Genomic DNA, 19,855 nt, shown 5'->3' with positions numbered 1-19,855 from the left:
AGGGACAATTTCTGAAGCCTTCTAAACTCACACATACCAAGCCATGTTTGAACCGAATGTTCTATTTCTGCACATGTAAAACAAGGCCTGCTTCATCATATTACACACTCAGACAGTTGTCAGAGTCACACATTCAGTCTGTACATGGGATTCTTTATTGTTAACACAGAGAACTTGCAATATGTATGTTCTGTCACAAATAATATACTCTGTCGCACCAATGATGTTTTCTTATATTCTTTTTTCATGATATACTCAAATGAATTCTATGAATATATGATGATTTTTCTCAAAGAAGAAGAATCGATACACACTGACTGTTAACTCCTGTACCAGTTTTTTTCCTTATCCGATCTCTGTGTGTAGAAACTGCCTTCGTTCTTGTTGTAAATGGTGTTTTACTGACAAGTTGCGTTCTGGTGCTGTTGTTGTTTGACTCTGTGTGCAGTTTCGACCTTCTCCAGAGCGATCGGTGTGACTGGAGGACTCTGGAGGCAGCTGGTTGGAACTGAATAAAGATTTTTTTGGCAGCTGTTTGTTAGCCGCTGTCACTGTGTCTTTTCTCATCTCTGCTGAGTTCAAGGAACGTTTTGTGTTAAAACATGTACTCAACGTGCAAAAGTAAATCTATTTTTTACTATAACAAAGTAGCCGCTCTGGTTGTGGAATGAGTGCAGTACATTTACTCAAGTACTGTGTTTGAGTGCACTTTTGACTTGTCCTTTACTTGAGTATTTAAATTTTCTGCTACTTTTTACTTGTACTTCACTACGTTCAGAGGCAAAAACACTGCTTTGACAGCTGTAATTACTAGTTTACATCCAAAACAGGTGTTCAGATTATACAATGTGACACACTCTATGAATTCAACTATCCAACAGTATATGAAATACTTAGTGTTTGCTTATCTCCATACAGGAATCCATCATTAATACTAATCTGATGATGCATACGTACATACTTACATACGTAAGATTTTCAATGAAGGGCTTCTGTGACGGACATTTGTACATCATCATATTTTACTCCAAAGATCGAAATTCTTAGTTTCCCACTCAGTAAACTCTCCAAAATGGTGACTGCCTGTTCTTTATCAGAACACTTAATTATAGATCACCTCATGCAGGACAAAAACCTCAAAGCAAACTCAAAAGGGAACATCATTTCAGCCCACTGGACTGTGAGTAACTGACATTTCCCTGCCAAACATTAACCACATCATTACAGTCACATCTAAATCTGTACTTCTGCTTTTGCCTCCTCTTTAAACAGTTCCCTAAAAGGCGTTAGTCACCCTTCTTCTACAGTATAAGGCATTAAATCCCCTGAAAACTTCATCTTAAAAGTTTCTCTTTTGACATTGTTTACTCATAACCAAATGAGCAACAATTAAAGATAAAAGTCTAATTGTAAAAACCATGAAAACACATCACCTTTTCCCAGCCCTTCCCACCAGTTTAGGAGCAAAGACAAAACTACACAAACAGGAATGTCTCATGTGAAATAAGCCACACTGTTCAGGTAAATATCATCATTCATACAGGAATCCCATGGCTCACAGAAGGCCTCAGAGGCAGATTTTGTGACTCTCATTTCCTCAATATCCTCCTGGAACTGGCCTTCTAGGGAGAGATCTGATAAATCTAATCGGCACCATTTATAACTATGATTCATCAGCAGTCAGCCTTGTCTCCAGGCAATCTGCTCCGGTCTGGATCCGAGAAAAATAAAGCCACCAGGTGCTGCTCCTGTTCTCGGCTGCCCTCTTGTGTCCAAACGAGGTACTTGTTTGAACAACATTTCCACACAGTTATTTTTTTCACCTTCTGTGGGTTCATTCAAAGGTGTTTTCCCTTGTTACACGTTAAAAACGCCCCATCCTTCAAACACTGTGGCATGCCACACTTGATGAGCTTCCCTTGCAGTCAAATGGGATTCCCATTTTCACCCCTCCCTGTTACATAAAGACTCAGAATCAGGTTACTTCAGAGGTATTTTTAATTAGAGTACATTTCTTCACTCCATGGTTCCAATTAAAGAACAAACAAATCCAGTGTGTGTGTTGTGTATATGACTAAATACAAATAAAACCTCTGTTTCTGAGATAACAGGCTCTAATGAATTCTCTCAGTGAACCAGGTCATGGCTGCAAAGTGGTGTTACATGAGGACATGAGACATTGTAGTACAGTGAAAAATCAATTCCACTGGTGTTGAGCCACTTGTCCGCCAGCAGGGGAAGACTTGTACCAGGCTGCTCCTGCCCAAGCGCACGGCTGTTTGTGCTTGTGTCCTCCATTTGTGTACCAGAGGAGACTTTGGCTGTGTTCATATCGAGTCAATTTGCCTTTTAAGTTGTATTTCACCGCCATCAGAAGCCCTGTGCATGTTAGTCAACCAGAGAAGTGTCTGGTGAGAGTAACTGCTCAGTAGGTTAATCATTTAACATGAACTGGCATGAGATTGTAAAGCCAACTCAACAAAATGCGTTTGTGATTGAAGGTGTGACGCTGATATCACCCCTTACACTTTTTTAACATTGAGAGAAGAGGCCTGGTCTGTATGAAAGCAGCATTTTCGGCAATTAGTGTATCTAATCCAGTATCTTTGTGCTATTGCCTTGAAAACTCTCAGAAAACAGGAATAATAGGAGTCGACAGACCTGTGAGGAGCTCTGTGAGGCCGCACCTAGGCGCAGCGGTGCTTTGAGCTGAATGCTAACATCCGCATGCTAACATGCTCACAATGACAATGCTACCATTCTTTAGCATGTTAGCATGCTAACATTTGCTGATAAGCACAGAACACAAAGTGCGGCTGAGACAGGTGGGACTGTCAGCTTTGCAAAGAGTTGGACATACTGAAATTTAGACCTGGTGATGACGCGAGAATGAAAAGTTAAGGGATCCCCAAAGTTATTACAATTGATCCTCAGGTGACCTCGAATGTCTGTATTAAATTTCAAGGCTTCAAGATGTTTAAAGACCGAGGCACAACCAACAAAGGGTGCCATCTACACAGCTATGCAGCTGGCACAGCTAAAAAAAGAAATGTCTAAGCTGCATGTAGGAAATTGAAGGTAAAGCTTTTACAGCATTATTCTGTATCAGCGTACAAAATAACACCCAGTGGACTCTCTTGCCTTACTTTTATCAGTATTACAGAGAGGGGGGAGGATAGGTGTTACCTCCCACACAGAAACAATGGACAAGCGTTTAAATATTGACTCTGGCTGTGGAAGAGACACATTTATTTCACTCTCACCTCGGGTCAAGGCTGAACCTTGACTGTGTGTTTGCTCTGCCTCTGTTATGCTGATCTTGGCCGTTTTCCTGCAACTATCTGAGCGTGCCGATCGTTTTCTGACTCTTGACAATGGAAAAAGGGATTTTATTAAGAAGTGCGTTTTTTAAATGCCAGCTTTGGAGTCTGTGGCTGCAGTCATGACACGCTGCATCAGTAGCTGAGCTCTGTGGGTTCAATTACACAAAGTGTTGTACCTACATGACACAGAAAGGCATACATTCATATTCTGAACACAGTGTTAGACTGGTTTGTACTGTGGTGTCCTAAAGTGAATATAATGAAGATAAATGGAAACCCATAGTAAACCAAGAGTGGCCCCAAAATGGGGGCAAACAAAACAAGTACTTATAACAATAACTCCAACACAAAATAAGGGCCATGCAGAAGCAATAAGCCAACAACTGCCTGACTCGCATAAAAAGAATTAAAGGTTTTAAGAAAAAATAAACTAGGAGCATGTACGGTGTGTGAGCTGTGCAGGTTAGACAAAGGCAGAGAAATAAGCAGTGCGGGAGGAAGGGGAAAGGGGGAAATGAAAGGCGTGCAGCAGGGGGGATTTCTCCCACAGCGAGCCCGAACAGACTCAAAAAAAATACACAATCGGCACGAGACCACATGCCTGCACCCATCCCATGCTTTCAGTTTCCACAGCGGCTAACAAGTGAGCGCGCGTGTGAGACAAAAAGACCAGACAATTAGATCACAAGGAAGGCCGGGGTAAGTCATTTGTTTCCAATAAAGGGAGACTGGCACACAAAAGTTTAGGGGGCGAGTGCTGACGGCCCAGAGGTTAGAGGGTCAAGTGAGGAGGGACGGGTGGGAGGTCAGGCAGGTTTCAGTTCATCGGCGTCTCCTGGGTGGGCGAGGCTTCGGGCTGACCGAGCAAAGAGTCGGTGGTGGGACTGCCGCCGTCCCGGTCGTTGGGGCTGGTGGTGGATGCTGATGGACTCATCTTGGTCTGAAACACGAGGATGAAACATTAATGAAGACATTATTCTGCTTAGAAATGAAAACTTGAATTCATAAGCAATTAAATACAACCTCACGCCTTTCATTAAGCTGCCACAGGCTTATTTAACCTGGTGTGACCAGTATGTTAAGTTAGCTAACTTTATATACTGTAGATGTTGCTGTAGAACTGCTGGTTCTAGATGTGAGTGTTGGACTTTATGGCTTTTCTCTTTGTGCCGCTGTTACACAACATTTTTGCTCAGCTACATCATGTATAGATTACATTGTTGAACACTCGCAACTTGGTCGTCTTCATCATCGTGTGTCGCAACAAGTCCTATTTTTACCTTCAAAGAATCCACTTTCTCTCCAAATGTCTTGAAAGTTGGTGCGTTCCTGTGAAAGAAAAAGAAGCAAGTTACCAGATCATAGATCGACCTTCAGCGTTCGAACATATCTCACATGCTTTTACACTCCGCCTGACGACGGGTCGCTGTTTCTAAACGAAGACGGCGCAGGACATCCACTGTACTCACACATTTGGAGGTCACGTTATCTGATACTCAGCGCAGACAATGCAGGATTTTCTAAAGTGACCCCATTCTGTTCTGTTCTGCTGAAAAGGTGCTAAGAGGTGTTGAGTTGCATGAAAACATAATTAAGAGAATCCAGAATGGACTGGACAAGAAGAGGTGACACTCAACACGTTTCTCTAAAATACCAGTGTATAGTTGAGTTACATACATCTTGACAGACTTTACTGAAAAATTTACAGAAAAATATGTATTAAATACTACATTTACATGTTCCCCAGAAACACATATGGATGCTCACAGTTTGTGATATTTCTGTTGGATTCAGGTGGATAAGTGGAATCTCACACAGAGCTGAAAGGGTTAATCAATCAGCAACTATTTGGATAATTGATTTATTTATTTTTTTGTAGCAAAACCCCCAAAATCCACAGGTAAGCTCGCCTAAATATGAATGTTTTCTGGTTTAGTTAGTCCTCTCTGATCGTGAACTACATCTCTTCAGGTTTTGAATCGTTGGTCGGACATCAGAAACCGTTTCTGAAGGCGTGCGTTTCCAGATTCACAGCTCGTCGATGCTGCCTCGGCTTTCAAAGCTGCCTTTTATCTCCGTATTTTTGACAAGATTTTTGATTAGTACAGTAGACCCCTGTAAGCTTTGATGAAACCGAGGTCTGTCTAGGCAAGATTATTAAAGCTGCAGCTTCAGTGATCACCGATTAAGTAGCTCTTAGCTGTGATTGCTCTTGAAAACCTCAAAGATCCACACTTAAGACCTTCCTATGCAATCCATAACATGCAAATACATGACCGAAGCTGAAGTGTCTCCAGCTTTTGCCCCTTTCATAGTTGATTCACCACTGTGTGCCAGTCCTTACCTCATGACAGGCATGCTAGCTGAGTGTTGCAATGAGCGCATGCTATCCGACAGCATTATGGAGAAGAAAGGGGGCATTAGTGGTCATCTTAGCACAGTGCAGACAGTTTACACAGAAAGAGAACAAAAGAGAAAGACAAGCACACATACAGCACGGCCCCTCAATTATTCTGCTATATGTTCAATGAGCGGGTATTCTAAGTGCTTAAATCCTATAAATCCTGCTTTATCCCATTAAGATCGATTGTGTATTAACACAGTGGGTGTGTGCTAATCCTGTATATCATGGGGGAAATATCTTGTCATCAAACACACACACACACACACACAAAACGAACACAAAGCATGTACACACGCACACCCCCTTTGACCCCTGTCTGGTCGCTCTTCACTTCCCCACCCCCCCCAAAAACAAGCTCTGTGTTGAGGCTCATCCGTGAGGCTGCATTTCTCAGCACACTGGTGCTTTGGGGGGGCCTAATAATCTTGTTTGCAGCCCGGTAATCCAGAGAGAAGAAGGATGACAGGGGAGAAGAGAGATTAGGATCTGGAGGGGGGGGGGCAACTGGAGCTATATCTCAAAGGGAACAATCTGTTGTTGCTCTTTTAAGCCTTATCTAACCAGGAAATATTAACTCTAATGTATTGTTAGATATTAGCGGAGATGCCTTTGGCACTTTGAAAGTGGGACAGAAAATCAATCCATTAGATCTATGGCGACCATGATATATCCCTTTATGAATAAGGAGAGGATAATGGAGACAGCTGCGAGCTGTGAACTGTAATGTAATTAGAATCGGCATTTAAAGATTATAAGTGGTAAAACTGGTCATTAATGGAGGCACCTAATGACATCATCATATCAGACAGCTAACAAAAAATAGGAAATTCACGAGGTGGACAGAGCACAGCAGCCAAATATATTAAAAAAATCATTATCTGTGAGAAAGATTTAATAGTTCTCCATGCACATGTCTTATGTACAACCCTGAGTCCAAACATGTTGGGAGCCATGTTACTGAATATGCTGTCAGGCTGACGTCTCCTGTCTGACTGACCTGACATCGTCCAGCTTCCTGCTGATGGCTGAGCCCACGTTGGAGAACGCTGCTGTAGCCTTCAGACTCGCCTGAGACAGCGTTTCAGATGTCCTCCTATAGCTGAAGGAGAGACGGGGAGACAGAGTGAGGGAGAAGTGACGGGCAGCAAAAAGAGAGGATACGAGAGAGACAGACAGATGAAAGAGCGAGGAGAGGCATCGAGGTCAGAGCCACATTCAATGTCCTCTTCCTTTTCAGAAGCCTGAGAGCATCTGAATGCTGCTCATTTCCTATAACATGAAGCCCATCAACTTTCACACAGGCAGCTTGTCGAGAGCAGTGACATCTTTTTCCTCTTTGTTCAGAGGAGAAAGAAACTTCTCTGACAGCTAGCCATGTTTTTACATCCAAAAAAACCCCCTTAACATTATCAAACATACAAGGAATCAGCACTGAACCACGGCGCATTTGTTGGATAATGAAGCTGTTGGTTGTGAGCTTTCCACAAAAGGTGTCTGATAAACGGTGTAATGGCCAAAGAGGGGAAACGCTCCACACTGTGGTGGAGTATGGAGTACTAACGCGTTGGAGGTGGTGACCTCCTGCCAGGTTTTGGTGATGTTCTGTTTCAGCTCATTGAGCGGCGTGATGCCCAGCTTCCTCTTGATGTCCGCCAACTGCTTCTCCTTGGCTGCCAACACCTGGGACAGAGTCTGGATCTCATCCTCCACCTGCACACACACACACATACAGACAGTTAGATGGACCCAAAGGTTTGAGTTTTAAATCTAAACGTGATATGTTTAATCTAAAGCTCCACTTTGTGAAACACACGACTGTATAAAGGATATCAGTAAATGCCTCGGGAGCAAGGCGAGTGGTTGGATTGGCTGTGGTTATGGAAGGCAGTGCTCTCTGTAGGCAACTATGAGTGAAGAAAGCCTGGCCTTGTTTGAATGAGAAGACCATCAAAGCATACATTACATGGACGAGGCGAAATTAAGAGTTTTTAGTTGAAATTTAGCAGTAAAAAAAAAAAAAGCAGGCTTTTAAAACTCTAATCCTTCTCAGCAAGATTAGGTTCAACACCTGATCTTGACTCCCTGAGCCACGACCACTTTAATCCGTGATCCCCCTCCTGACCTTGACCAACTCTTCCTGCAGCTCCTGCCGCTCCTCCTCCGTCAAGGCGGGGAAAGGGGAAGAGGGACCGGCCGACATCGCTGCGTCTTCTCCCATCTCTGGGGCTGAGTCCGGATTCTGCTGCGAAGCTGGGAGGTAAAAGGAAAACTGTTAGATGCATCCATACATCCTCTCACTCAGCAAGCCGTGTGAAGCCACTTTGAGGCTGAAGAACATTTATAGATTCTTATCCATTAAAGACGTTTAAGTGTTTGCTGTGTGACAGTGAACAGGTGGTATGAAAGGAGAGGCTGCTGATGGTTGTCAAAGTGTAGCTGTTCATGTGTAGGATGAGGAGAAGGGAGGAAGCTGGTAGGACAAAAAAACGTGAATGATATCAGAGAATAGGAAAATTGAGGATGCTAAATATGCTGTTTGGTGAAAGCAAACCCTAATTTCCATCCCTACTGTAAAGTTGCACAAAACACCTTCTGCCTCTCTCACACACACATCCAGTCATATTTTCACTCCACACACACACACACACAGCATACAGTGTCTTTGATGTTGCCGTCTCTGGCAGAGCTATGCCCAGTAGGAGCAGCAGTGCATCAATAATACAAAGGAGTTTCTAGATAGAGACATCCTGAGCTCAGACTGTGTGAGAGAACACACGAGCAGAGAGGTTGTTAGGACCTGTCAGTCAAAAGGACAGCAGCGGGTGAGGATGTTCTGGGCCGCATCTGAGCCGGGATGGGAGACAAACGTGCCTCTGAGGTCATTTTTCTTTTTATCTGATCTTTGCAAGCATTTCAAGGATTCAGAGTCAAAGTAAAAATATAGAAACAAAGGACAAAAATATGATAGAATTAAGAAAAAAAAAAAAACAGGAAACCCAACAGCTGAGGAAGAGGGAGGATACAAAAATGCAGCTGCTAGAGAAAGATTTCAGGACTACACTGTGCCATTAGCCCAGCAGGGAGGAGACCAGAACTAAAGCATGAACCGCGGAGAGGCCCAAACAGATCTGAGAGCAGATTGGCCTCGTTAAAGTCATTTAACCACTGAACCCACCGGCAGCATGTTACTAACAAGGGCATTTGGGTTGGCCTGGCACATTGCCGCTCGTAAATACAAGTTTAATTGGCTGGTTGTTTTTGGTTATCTTAATGTTGTCCTGGAAAAATGAGCAATTTAGATCTAAAGATCTATTCAGACATTTTGGGTGTTTGTCATATTACCCCACTTAAAGGAAGAGTTCGAAATTTTGGGAAATAAGCTTATTTAAGGCGTTCGATGAGAGGATCGGCTGACACTGCTGTCTCGGGTTGAATATTTCGAGGCTGTTTCACCTCTGACCACGCCCGGCCTCGCTGACGGATGCGCTCAGTTGTGTGCTCTTTCCACGCTATAATCCTTGACCCTCAACTATCTTCTTCACTCGGCAAACCCCACACCCTCTCCTCCCACATCATTCCACACCCTTGGCACCATCCCTCTTTCATCTCACACCCCAATACTCCCAAAATGCTTGGCGAGGCCAAAGGCCAGATACCAAAATCACAAGGAGTCGAGCAATATACAGAGCCCTCCCACAAAGACCGCAGTGGAATGTCTTCGCTGGAGAGCGGCTTGTGAAATCACATTTCTCAGCCGTCCAATCAGGAGCGGGCCGACACTCACTCTATCGTTAATTAATACCACGGGAATAAGAAGAGCTGATTGGCAACGTTTCAAGTGAAAATATTTATGTGAAAACACAAGTGATTAAACTGAAAATTAGTACTCCATTTAACGGAGGAAACAGAGACATGACAGCAATTAAGGGAGAAGAAATTGAGCTGAAATGCTTTATTCAGCCTTCAGCGCTGACACCACCCCCACTGCTCCTCTGAAGCATCCCCCCCCCCCCATATCACTTTCTCTCATCTTATATTTGCCCTTTCCTCCCATTACTGGTGATGCAGCAGTGATATTCTCTCTCTCACACACACACACCTGCTTACAGTGGCAGAATTGTGTAATGGACACTTCCTGTTATAACGGCTGTGCTTCGGTCACCAATAGGACAAATCCCCTATTTTGACATCCTACATTGTGCCACTCAGGAGTTCCTATCTGCTTCAAACGCAGAGTTTCGTGAGGTGACAGTGGAAGTCCAGCGCCTCCTCGGGGTGAGAACAACAAGTTCTGTGGGCCGATACCTCGCCTGAGTTATCTGCTGCGTTAAGTTTGTAATACTTTCCCTGCAGGCAGCGACGTGAGATCTCCATGTCTGAGTGCGGAGGCTGCTATGCGGCAAATGTATGCCTTGGAGGTGTGTTTCATGGAGCAAGAGAGAAGAAAAGGGAGAGAGAGAAAGAGAGAAGTTTATATGTGGGTGTAGGCAGAAGTTTGGCTCGCTCCACCAAACTGCATACCCGCCCACATCACAGCGCCACCCCTCTGCTTCAGCTCATTTCCTCTTGGACTAACATGCAGTGGCCCATGACCACGTGACTCTGGAGCTTTCAAATCCATAACGACTAATTAGAAAAGTGAGGCTGTGAAGCTGAAGCATGTCTGAAAAGAGGCACATTTTAAAACGCACGGCACATATTTATCTTTTCGTTTGTGGTCAAAGTCGAAAAAAAACAAAGCTCTGCAAATGTCTGTCTGACAAGCGGCGCCAAGAAATGCGGATTTGATAGATTACTATCTTTAGTCTAAAAGCTGATTTAAGTTTTAAGACAATCTTACTGTTAAAATATGACAAGACTGAAATAGTTAAAGACCAGAACAGAATTTATGCGTACAAATACAATCCTCCATACCTCCACAGACCGCAACAAAACAATAAAAGCTCTTTTTTGTTCCTGAGGCAAAGACAAAAAAACAGTCAGCAGAAGCGAAAGTCACACCAGATTTGTTATAAAGACGTTTGTGGCTCTCTCTCCAAACTCAGTTGATGATATTAAATTATCCCTGATTTGCTGGACTAAGTTTCCCAAAAACTTGATATAATCAAATTTAGTTTGTGAGACAACAGGACAAGTCTGGAGACACAGCACATAGGCTGCCACCAACATGTGGTCCTGACATACTGTGCAATGGAATATTGACTTATTCAACAGATCAGTGTGATGGAAAGTATCACCCCATGAGTAGTATGTGTACTCTGAGTCCTACATTTAAATGAAAGGCTGTCGCACTGAAAGACAGAGCAACATTTCCAGGCATGAAATAATGGTCATTTCTAACTCTGACAAGGCAGACACGGTGAGGTGGAGGCCAGTGTGTCACACAACTCTTCTCCAAGACACCAAATTCGCCGAGAGTTTTCGGCTATCTTGTCGTCCATAAACTACTAGAAGAGCTGTGTGATGAGAATCGTAACCATAGCAACATAATCTGTATCTGAAGCTGGGATGAAGTGTGGTGACTTTATAAAAAATGTTTTAAAAAGTAGACTGAGAAAAAACTTAATGAAAACAAACTGAAGCTGCTGTCTCACACACACACACACACACACACCTTTGTGTTCTCCCAAATTCTTCCCATCCAATGAACCGAACCCGTGTTTTGTCTTTCTGTGCACGTACGCGCACACACACAGACACACACAGACACACACAGACACACAGACACACACACACACACACACACACACACACACACACGCACGCACTCCGCCCAGCCTCTCCCTGATTACCTCTGCTTTTGGCAGCTGGGGAGCTGGGCGGCGTGTCGCTGTAGGTCGGGGAGAGGTAGAGGTAGTTGGTGTTGACTCCTTGTTCAAAGTCAAACGGAGAGTGGTATTCCTCCAGGGGCTCCATGTTTACGGCTTGTAGTGTGTTGTTGTTCGGAGTAACCATCACCTCCCTACACCCACCACTACCTCAGCAAAGACAGCCAAGTGCTGATTGCATGCATGTGATCCCGGCGAGTGCTGCCTCTGTGACTCCTTGTGTACGGTGCCCTGGACTCTTGTGCTGTGTGTGACACAATATCTAAGTGTGTGTATGAACGTGGGAGGAGGTTTTTATTGGCTGTCAGGTAGTCAGAAGGTCAGACTGAGAGTGCGGTGACGTCTTCCCGTCTTCCGTTTCTGCAGAAGGCCAAGGCGTCATGAATCCTCTGCTCCTGTCTTGCTGTTAATAAGTTACCTGTCCCTTGAAGCAGCTGTTGCATCGGGCACGTACAACCTCCCGCCTCCTCTCCACCGTAATCCCAAAGGTCAACTCTCAGTCCATCCTTCAAACAGCTGTTTGCGCAATCAGTGTCGTTTTGAGGTGTCGGCGGCTGTGAGCAGAGCTCGTGCTGTCGTTATATTGCGTGACACTCCAGTTTCTCAGGTCTTGCTGACAATTCCCTCCCTGGCGCACTTTCCGTCATCAAGCCTGACATCCAAGAAGGAAATAGAAGAGGTCCCATTTGTGTGAGCTGGTCACGTGATATGTGTGTGTGTGTGTGTGTGTGTGTGTGTATGTGTGTGGTCGCCAGGCATTAGATGAAAAGAATAATCTGCAGTGTCCCAGATTACAGCGAAGCACTAATCCAGGGTGGTCAGTCCAGCTTGGAGCAGCAGTAATGCTAGTCAGCTAGAGCGGAGGAGAGAGGATGCCAGAGGCTACACTTGGTATTGTGCGTGTGTACTTGAGGGAAAGTGCTCTATGTGTGGTAAAGAGAGCATGTACATGTGCCTCTGTGTATGTTCACACAGGGGCTGCAACTAACGACCATTTTCATTACGCATCAGATTATTTCTGCCATTAATTGATTGGTACATGAAATGTCACCAAAAAAAAAAAAAAACGTACATCACAATTTCTAAAAGCCTGAGCTGATATATTCAAAAGAGATTTATTTTAATATGATAGAAGACTAAGAAAGCCATCAAATATTCGCATTTGAGAGGCTGAAACCAATGACATTTTGGCAGTTTTGCTTAAAAAAGGCTTAAATGATTCATCGATTATCAAAATACTTCCCAATTCATTTTCTGTTGTATTGTTTCATCGACTAATGGTTTCACCTCTGGTCTAGAATGCGAGTATTAACACCATCATACACCCAGTCACGTGAACAGAGGTTTAGTCAGATGTGAGCTGAAAGGTGCATCCTTGATCTGCATGACGTGCAGTATATATACTGCAACCACCAAGCCAAATAAAGCATCAATCAAATACTTGCAAGCTACAATTCAAGCTGCACAAAGACAGCAAATATGTGAGAACAGGTCATGCTGAGAGCACCTGCTGATATGCACAAGGCTGCAGTGGAGTGGGAAAGCAGTCTGGGGACACTCTAGCACTAATTTTATGACAGAGGATGTAGATGCTGCCTAGGATTGAGAGTAGCTCTATAAAAAGCATGAGGTTTGGAGAGAGGCAGACAACATAAAAGTAGAAAGCGCGAGTGCATTGGCGCTGTATGAAATCAGGATTATTGCAAGTAAACTGCTTCTAGTTGGAAGCACAAAAGAATTCAAATGTAAATTTGCTCTAAGATTATTCTGTTATACCTTAGGACAGAGCACCCAGGTACCAGTTCTGGGTGAACACAAGAAAGGAGGGAACATGAAAGTAAGCATCCACAAAGTCTGAAACTGCCTAAGAAATGCCAGGGAAAACAACAAATCATCTGATCAGTGCAAAAATGTACCCATGCAGTTCCCATCCACCATCCTCTGTGGTTAAGAGCCAGACGAGCGTGTTTGTGTGATCTCCAGGAAATGCTCTGCATTAAGAGAAGAGGACAGGCTGCTGTCCTGGAAGTACTGAAGCAGTGGGGAACAAATTCCACAATCATCCAAGTCAAAGTGAACAGAATGGATTCCAACTTTCAACTTGAGCTGTGTGTACTTAAAACTACAGAAAAGGTTAGCTATTTTTATAGACAGAAGCTATGGTGTTCTGTGCAAATCGCTTGGGTCATGCAAGGCTAACACGCAAGGCTATCTACTGTAACTGCGATGTGCCCTGATATGCAGAGTCAGGCTTCACTGCACTGTGCTTCCACTCAGCAAGGTCAGCCCAGGAAGTGACACACACACACACACACACACACACACACACACACACACACACACACACACACACACAGTCGCTCATTGCAAACTATCAAGTATCAACATGCACGCATGCACGAAAATAGGCCCACATCAAGGACAATGAATCCTTACCAACATCCTTCCTCTCTGGCTGCTGAGATTTTTGGTCTTTTGATTTGTTTTTGACCAAATTGTACATCATTATTGTTATTAAAAGTCAAACTAAACTAAACACACACACACACACACACACACACACACACACACTCATCAGTGTTTTTAATACTCAACATTACTTCCACTCTGCAGCCCTCCTGACCAGTGGAGCCATTGATTCCTGAGTGACACTGGATTCAAGTGACATTTCTTAAACAGTCAAACCAAAAAAAAAAAAGTTTGAAGCAGATAAATGATCGAATATTACACATAAAAATGCCGTCAAAGTCAGAAAATTTACTTTGACAATAATCTTTAACCAAAAAATTCCTGTGTGTTCTTGGATTGGACTGTTTATTATCCTTTGATTGATAAACCGAAATGGATAAGAGCAAGAAAAATAACCCATGACACCCATCCATTCAGACTGTAGCCAGGAACAAACAACCATTTTCGAGTGGTTAATGAAGCACAGCATGAGATCAATTACCTTACTATTCATGGCATACCCTGTCACATGATTGACCTAAAACAAGAGTCATGAGACATGAATGACTGGGGATGCAGCGAGAGGGTCCACAGAGTGGCCATGACACATGCATCATGGTAAAACAGTAAGTTGGTTTTATTGCCGTGAGTTAGATGAGAGGAGTAACACCCCTCTCCTGTCTGTGTGGTAAACATGAAGCTACCGCCAGCAGTCGGTTATCTTAGCTTAGCATAAAAACTGGAGGAGGATGGAAACAGCTAGCCTGGCGCAAGTGTCGGAACCTGAGAACATAAGGAACATTTTAATCATAAATCACAATTTCTGACGTTTAACTCAAAGATCAAAGTTGTCAAATCGACGGGGATTTCCCTTTAATCTTTCAGATGAAATGTACAAATCCACTGACACATGTGAACCAGCAGGTTTTCTAGTTCAGAGTTCAGAGTTTTGGGCACATCAAACCCTTTAAGAGCTCTTTTTTTTTTAAAAGGACTTCTGATAACTATGACTGATGTACAGACAGAGATGTTTTTTTAAGTGTCAGTGTGCAAAAACACATCCGGTTCCACCTACATGGAACATTTAGACAAGAGAGAGACAGTTGCTGAGGTGTAATCAACCTACAGTGCTAACATGAAGAATCAATGTCTTCAATTCCCTTTTCTTATTTTGTCAGTTTTGTGGATCACAAGTCTCACCTCTAAGTGAAAGACTAGTTCACTCTTACTGAAATTTGTTCTGATCTCAAACACATATTTCAAAGTGTGATTTTGTTTTAGAAAAACATAATTCTCACTCGAACAAGTCAGCTGTACATGCTTGGGAGGATGTTATCTGTGTCGGCCTTCCTCCGACGGCTCACACAGCTGAAAGCGTCCACTTGTGCCTAATTGAAATCTAATAAGACAAAAATGTTGGCCACTGCTCACGATCAATCTCATTAGACAACTGAGTTGAAAAACAAGACAAGATTGGTAAGCCTCACTGTCTCATTTTTGATCATCTGATTCGAGCTGAGACCATAAGCTTCAATCACGAAGCAGCAAATACCAGAAACAGCATAGATCCAAATAGTCAACAGTTGCTTGGACCATGCATAACTTTCCTGTCAAGATACTAAATGCCACATTTTGTGATATGTACACATAAAAAAAAACCCTCATGAGCCTCTGGTATCAGCTGAGAAAACCTCCTTTTTTTTAGAAATTAGACACTTTAATAGGGCTCCTGAAGTGTAAAGCATAAGGCCTAAGCATCAAAAGTGTTGCTTATTTCCATGCAGTTATACTATAAGTACACTATTGTACAAATACCACAAATGCTAACAAATCAAATCAAGTTTTTCCAAAATATAGCAAATTCCTGCTTGTCCCCAGACAACCTCAAATTCCAGCCACTGTTCTAAAAAGCAAGAACTGCTGAAGCAAAGAAATCCCCACTCAAGCAAGGAAATGAAAGGACCCATATGAACTAAAATCACTACTGGAGACTCTGCCCAACTGCAGGGAAAAAGCAAGCACAAAGAAAGAGATGTTTGTTATCAAAAAGGTCATCTACGTACACACAATCAGAGGAGAGCAGACTCCACTCCCCTAACACCTCCTTTGGGATGCACGAGTCAGAACACGCCTGCTAAAACCTGCTAAGCTAGCTCCTTTTTGTTTGGTTATTTGTAATCTTTCACCTGAAATTATACAACACAAAGAATAAGGAGTGTAAAATGGAGGGGAGGAGATCTATAATGATGCCTCAGAGTGTCTTTTTAGTCTCAAATACTGGTGACTGAGCAGGCTGAAAACCAGCAGGTGACAATTCCAATGAAATAAAAACATTAACAAGGATTCAGGTGCAGATGGTGCCAGGATATAGCTGCCATGGATATCTGCAGCAAAGAGTGACAATACAATGGACTGCTGCCATGAGAGTGTGGCGATAGAAAGGAGAACTCATCAGTTCCTATGATGATAACTAAAAGGGATACAGTGACAACTAGGAAGGATGAAAATGTACTTCTGTGGACAGAAGAAGTGAACAAACCGACACCTCGCAGCCCTGCAATAAAGGACAGCTCAGTGAAGCCTGTAGAGTTTACTTTTTGCCTGGTAGTTTTATTTCTTTTGCACATAACAATGAATACAGAACTTTGCTGTTTCATTTGATGCATCAGCAACCGAGTCAGTGGCTACTGTAAAACACAAAGGCAGCGAAAGATGTCACGTGATTTTGATGAATACCAGTCAGAAGCACGAATAAGGAAATATACAATGTGGTAAAGGAAAAGCTTGAAAGCATATGCAAGGCACAGGAAACCTACACTTCCAAAGAGGAACCATGGTCACAAGACCAGTAGCCCCTAACTAACAGTGACTAAGAGACAATCTTCTTAAAAATAACATTAGGACGGAACACCTCTTGACCAAATGAAACCAAACCAAACATTCTGCACGCCACCAATTTAGCATTTAATCCAGGGCACCTGTACTGCAAAGTACTTCTCTTATAATGTCCAGCCCCAGCACACACACACAGACTGACATACAGACTGACAGGATCGTCTGACGAACATAAACCTCATTCGGTTTGATAATAAGAAGCATGAATTATTTATCAGTCAGGAACAGGTTACATCTGTCAATAAATAAAAATGCTGTACCTTTCCCTTTTACAATATTTTTCACCCTGGGGCCAAAAAACACGACATGCAGACATCAGGAAATGACTTTTCTGCATGGGGGGTGAAGACTGTTTTTGCTAAAGGGAAATGAGGTCAGGGCCGTGCCTTGTTTACCTGTTTTCCTTTGCGGGGGAACAAATAAACTTCACTTGCTTCTTTCCACGAGAACTACACGGTCTTGTTACTTGCGAATAAAGTACAAGAAAATTGTGTTTTTATCAACTGAACTGAGTCTTACATACACACTTTATTTGCTGCCAATGTGCTTGTACTGCAGCAAAAACACATGCACTTGCCTGAAAAAGCAGCTGTCGCAGTAGGCAAACCTGGAGGATGGGTAAAGAGAAGCAAGTGGTGTAAAGGTATGAGAGAGCAGATGGCCGCAGAGCAGGAGCGGAAATGTCTAGGTAGGAGTAGGAAGCAGGACCGGCAGGTAGAATGCATTCACAGCATACCTGTGGTTCATACACTCACCTACTCTCTTTATATTAAAATGCTTGGCAGCCCCACACGTGTGCTTGGGCCTGTCTGACCTCACTAACAAACCTCACACAGTCTTGAAACGTTGACTGACACTGAATGGGACTGTGACTTGACTAAAACAGGTACAGTGGGGACATTTGGAGGACATGGGAAAGGCTGTCACGCGGGTGTGACCTATTTGTACCGGTTAAGTTGCCAGTTAGCTACAGAATACGGACTTGTCACCAAGTGTAAAAATCATCCCAATACCAACTTATCACACTGTTTAAATTAATCAGTTCTACGCCATGTGTACGTGTCATAGCCTGACAAACTTTGAGCATTGTATTTATTTATTTATTTATTTATTAAACTTAAATAGAAGTTACAACTTCCTCGTTTGTGTTCTTATTGAAGTGGCTCATCTGCTGTTTGCACGTTGAAACAGATATTCAACTTCCGTGAGATTTTTGGTAATCGTGGGATCTATTGAAGTATCCGAAACATTTTTTTCTACCCAGATCTCAACTTTGTATTCTCTGTCACGAAATATGCACTTTAATTTGAGTTTGAAAAGTAGCATATGTTCTCAACAGGCTAACTTTAGTCAAAAGTTAGCCAACTTAGTTTGCTAACTTTCATGTGAGACAAAAGTAAGATCATTTCCGGTAACAGCACAGTCACAGAGAGACATTTCAGCAAATCAGTTACCTTTTTCTGTATCCTCCATTGTACAGCTGAGCGTTGTTTCTGGTAGTTTTTACGTCCACAGTGTGCAGGTTGTTCACTTGGCTGGAGCGGGTCTTCCTGCTCTCTCTCTCATGTTGCCAGGCAGCTCGCCGTACGGGGTGGGGTTCGCCGTGACGTCATCACGCAGCAGTGTAAACAGAGACGAGCACGTGGATCAAGTTTTACACCGTCAACAACGCACAGCTGCACGACAGACACGTCATTATTTGTTTTGTTTTTTACTGTAAAATGTGAACTTGAACATGCATATTCATCATACTTCAGTTATAGATACTTACCTAGAATTATAGTGACAAACTTCGCACTTCATCCAAGTGCAACACATGTAAATGCGACTTAAGTGATGAAGATGGATTTGAAAATAATACATAAGGCCTAAGATACGGTCACAGTTAACACATCATATCTAGAAAAGTCTATTACAAACAGACCTGCTGCTTCTGATCCCAAGGAGAGGCAGCGGTAGAGTAACATTTGTGCAGTGTATCTATGAAAATGTTTCTTCTTAATTTAAAATCCACATGTAAGCCTAAAACTAAATAAAAGACGAAATATATTCAAATCGGGAAAAATGTATGTAAAAATGTATATGTTCCACATACATAGAGAAGACATCAACCTGTTGTAGCTCTGTAACTGTATACACAGGATATCATTGGAAAGAATGTTCGGAATGTAGCTTTAACGTACCTATTGATATAATTGGTATGGTAGATACATTTTTGTCATATCTTTATTCCCATTATTATTATTATTATTATTATTATTACAAGGATGGAATTTATTATTATTTGTTTCTATTGGCAGGTGCTAGTAACATACCTCTTGATTAGGCTAAAACTAGTGGCTATCAGCTCTATATATTTATGTTTTCTTGAAATTACGTTGGAACTTGAGGGAAATATCATACTAAAGAGTTCAAACTAAAGAGGACAATCAGGTTTTATTCCAGCACTTAAGGTGAATTCACTACAATTTTTAAAAATAATACAAGTAAGAGTATATTGTCAATGATTTATTAGGTAGCTGAAGGCATAGCAGTGGCAGAAACTCAATCACTGATACCTGCAAGGCTTATTCATTTATTTAATACCTTAGAGAATAGCTTGACATACACTGTCCTATTTTGCAGGGCAATTGAATTTGTCAAATTTATTCCAGTGGTTATGTCAAGTTGATAGCCAATGCTTGTTTGAGCTGGAGCAATAAATAGATACACTAATTGTACATGGCATACCTTATTAACCCCCTGGGAATTTAACCACTACAGCTGGATGCACAACCCCCACTTCATTGTAATCAAAACCTGGGTTAAATCCCACTCTTGTTCGCACACTGTGTGCAAAGCCATTAATTGGGCAGAACTGAAACTATACACCCAAGTATGTCAGGCATCACACACACCGAGACAGACATAGACGTTCACATGATAGAGTGCCACCTGCTGGACTTAATCATGAAGAC

At 42.6% G+C, this 19,855-nt stretch overlaps 1 protein-coding gene across 4 annotated transcripts; it reads right to left on the bottom strand.

Moving 5' to 3' along the window:
• Positions 1-1,982: 1,982 nt before the first annotated feature.
• tpd52 (tumor protein D52) lies at positions 1,983-18,752 on the bottom strand. Of its 4 annotated transcripts, XM_076755197.1 has the most exons (8): positions 18,670-18,752; positions 18,353-18,574; positions 7,850-7,977; positions 7,289-7,437; positions 6,725-6,826; positions 5,668-5,709; positions 4,604-4,652; positions 1,989-4,263 (listed from the first exon to the last, which is right to left on the bottom strand). In XM_076755197.1, the coding sequence occupies exons 2-8, from the start codon at positions 18,369-18,371 to the stop codon at positions 4,141-4,143; spliced, it is 612 nt and encodes a 203-aa protein (XP_076611312.1). In that variant the 5' UTR covers positions 18,372-18,574; positions 18,670-18,752; the 3' UTR covers positions 1,989-4,140. The 4 variants fall into 4 exon arrangements, with proteins under 4 accessions (XP_076611313.1, XP_076611311.1, XP_076611312.1 ...); XM_076755198.1 differs by lacking the exon at positions 5,668-5,709 and having other exon boundaries at positions 1,983-4,263; positions 18,670-18,745; XM_076755194.1 differs by lacking the exons at positions 18,353-18,574; positions 18,670-18,752 and adding an exon at positions 11,520-12,241.
• Between the last annotated feature and the right edge of the window lie 1,103 nt (positions 18,753-19,855).

The sequence above is a fragment of the Chaetodon auriga genome, chromosome 17 (assembly GCF_051107435.1).
Source record: "Chaetodon auriga isolate fChaAug3 chromosome 17, fChaAug3.hap1, whole genome shotgun sequence".
Classification (NCBI taxonomy): domain Eukaryota; kingdom Metazoa; phylum Chordata; class Actinopteri; order Chaetodontiformes; family Chaetodontidae; genus Chaetodon; species Chaetodon auriga.
The sequence above is the reverse complement of the archived record's forward strand: the minus strand, read 5'-3'. Positions and strand labels throughout refer to the sequence as shown.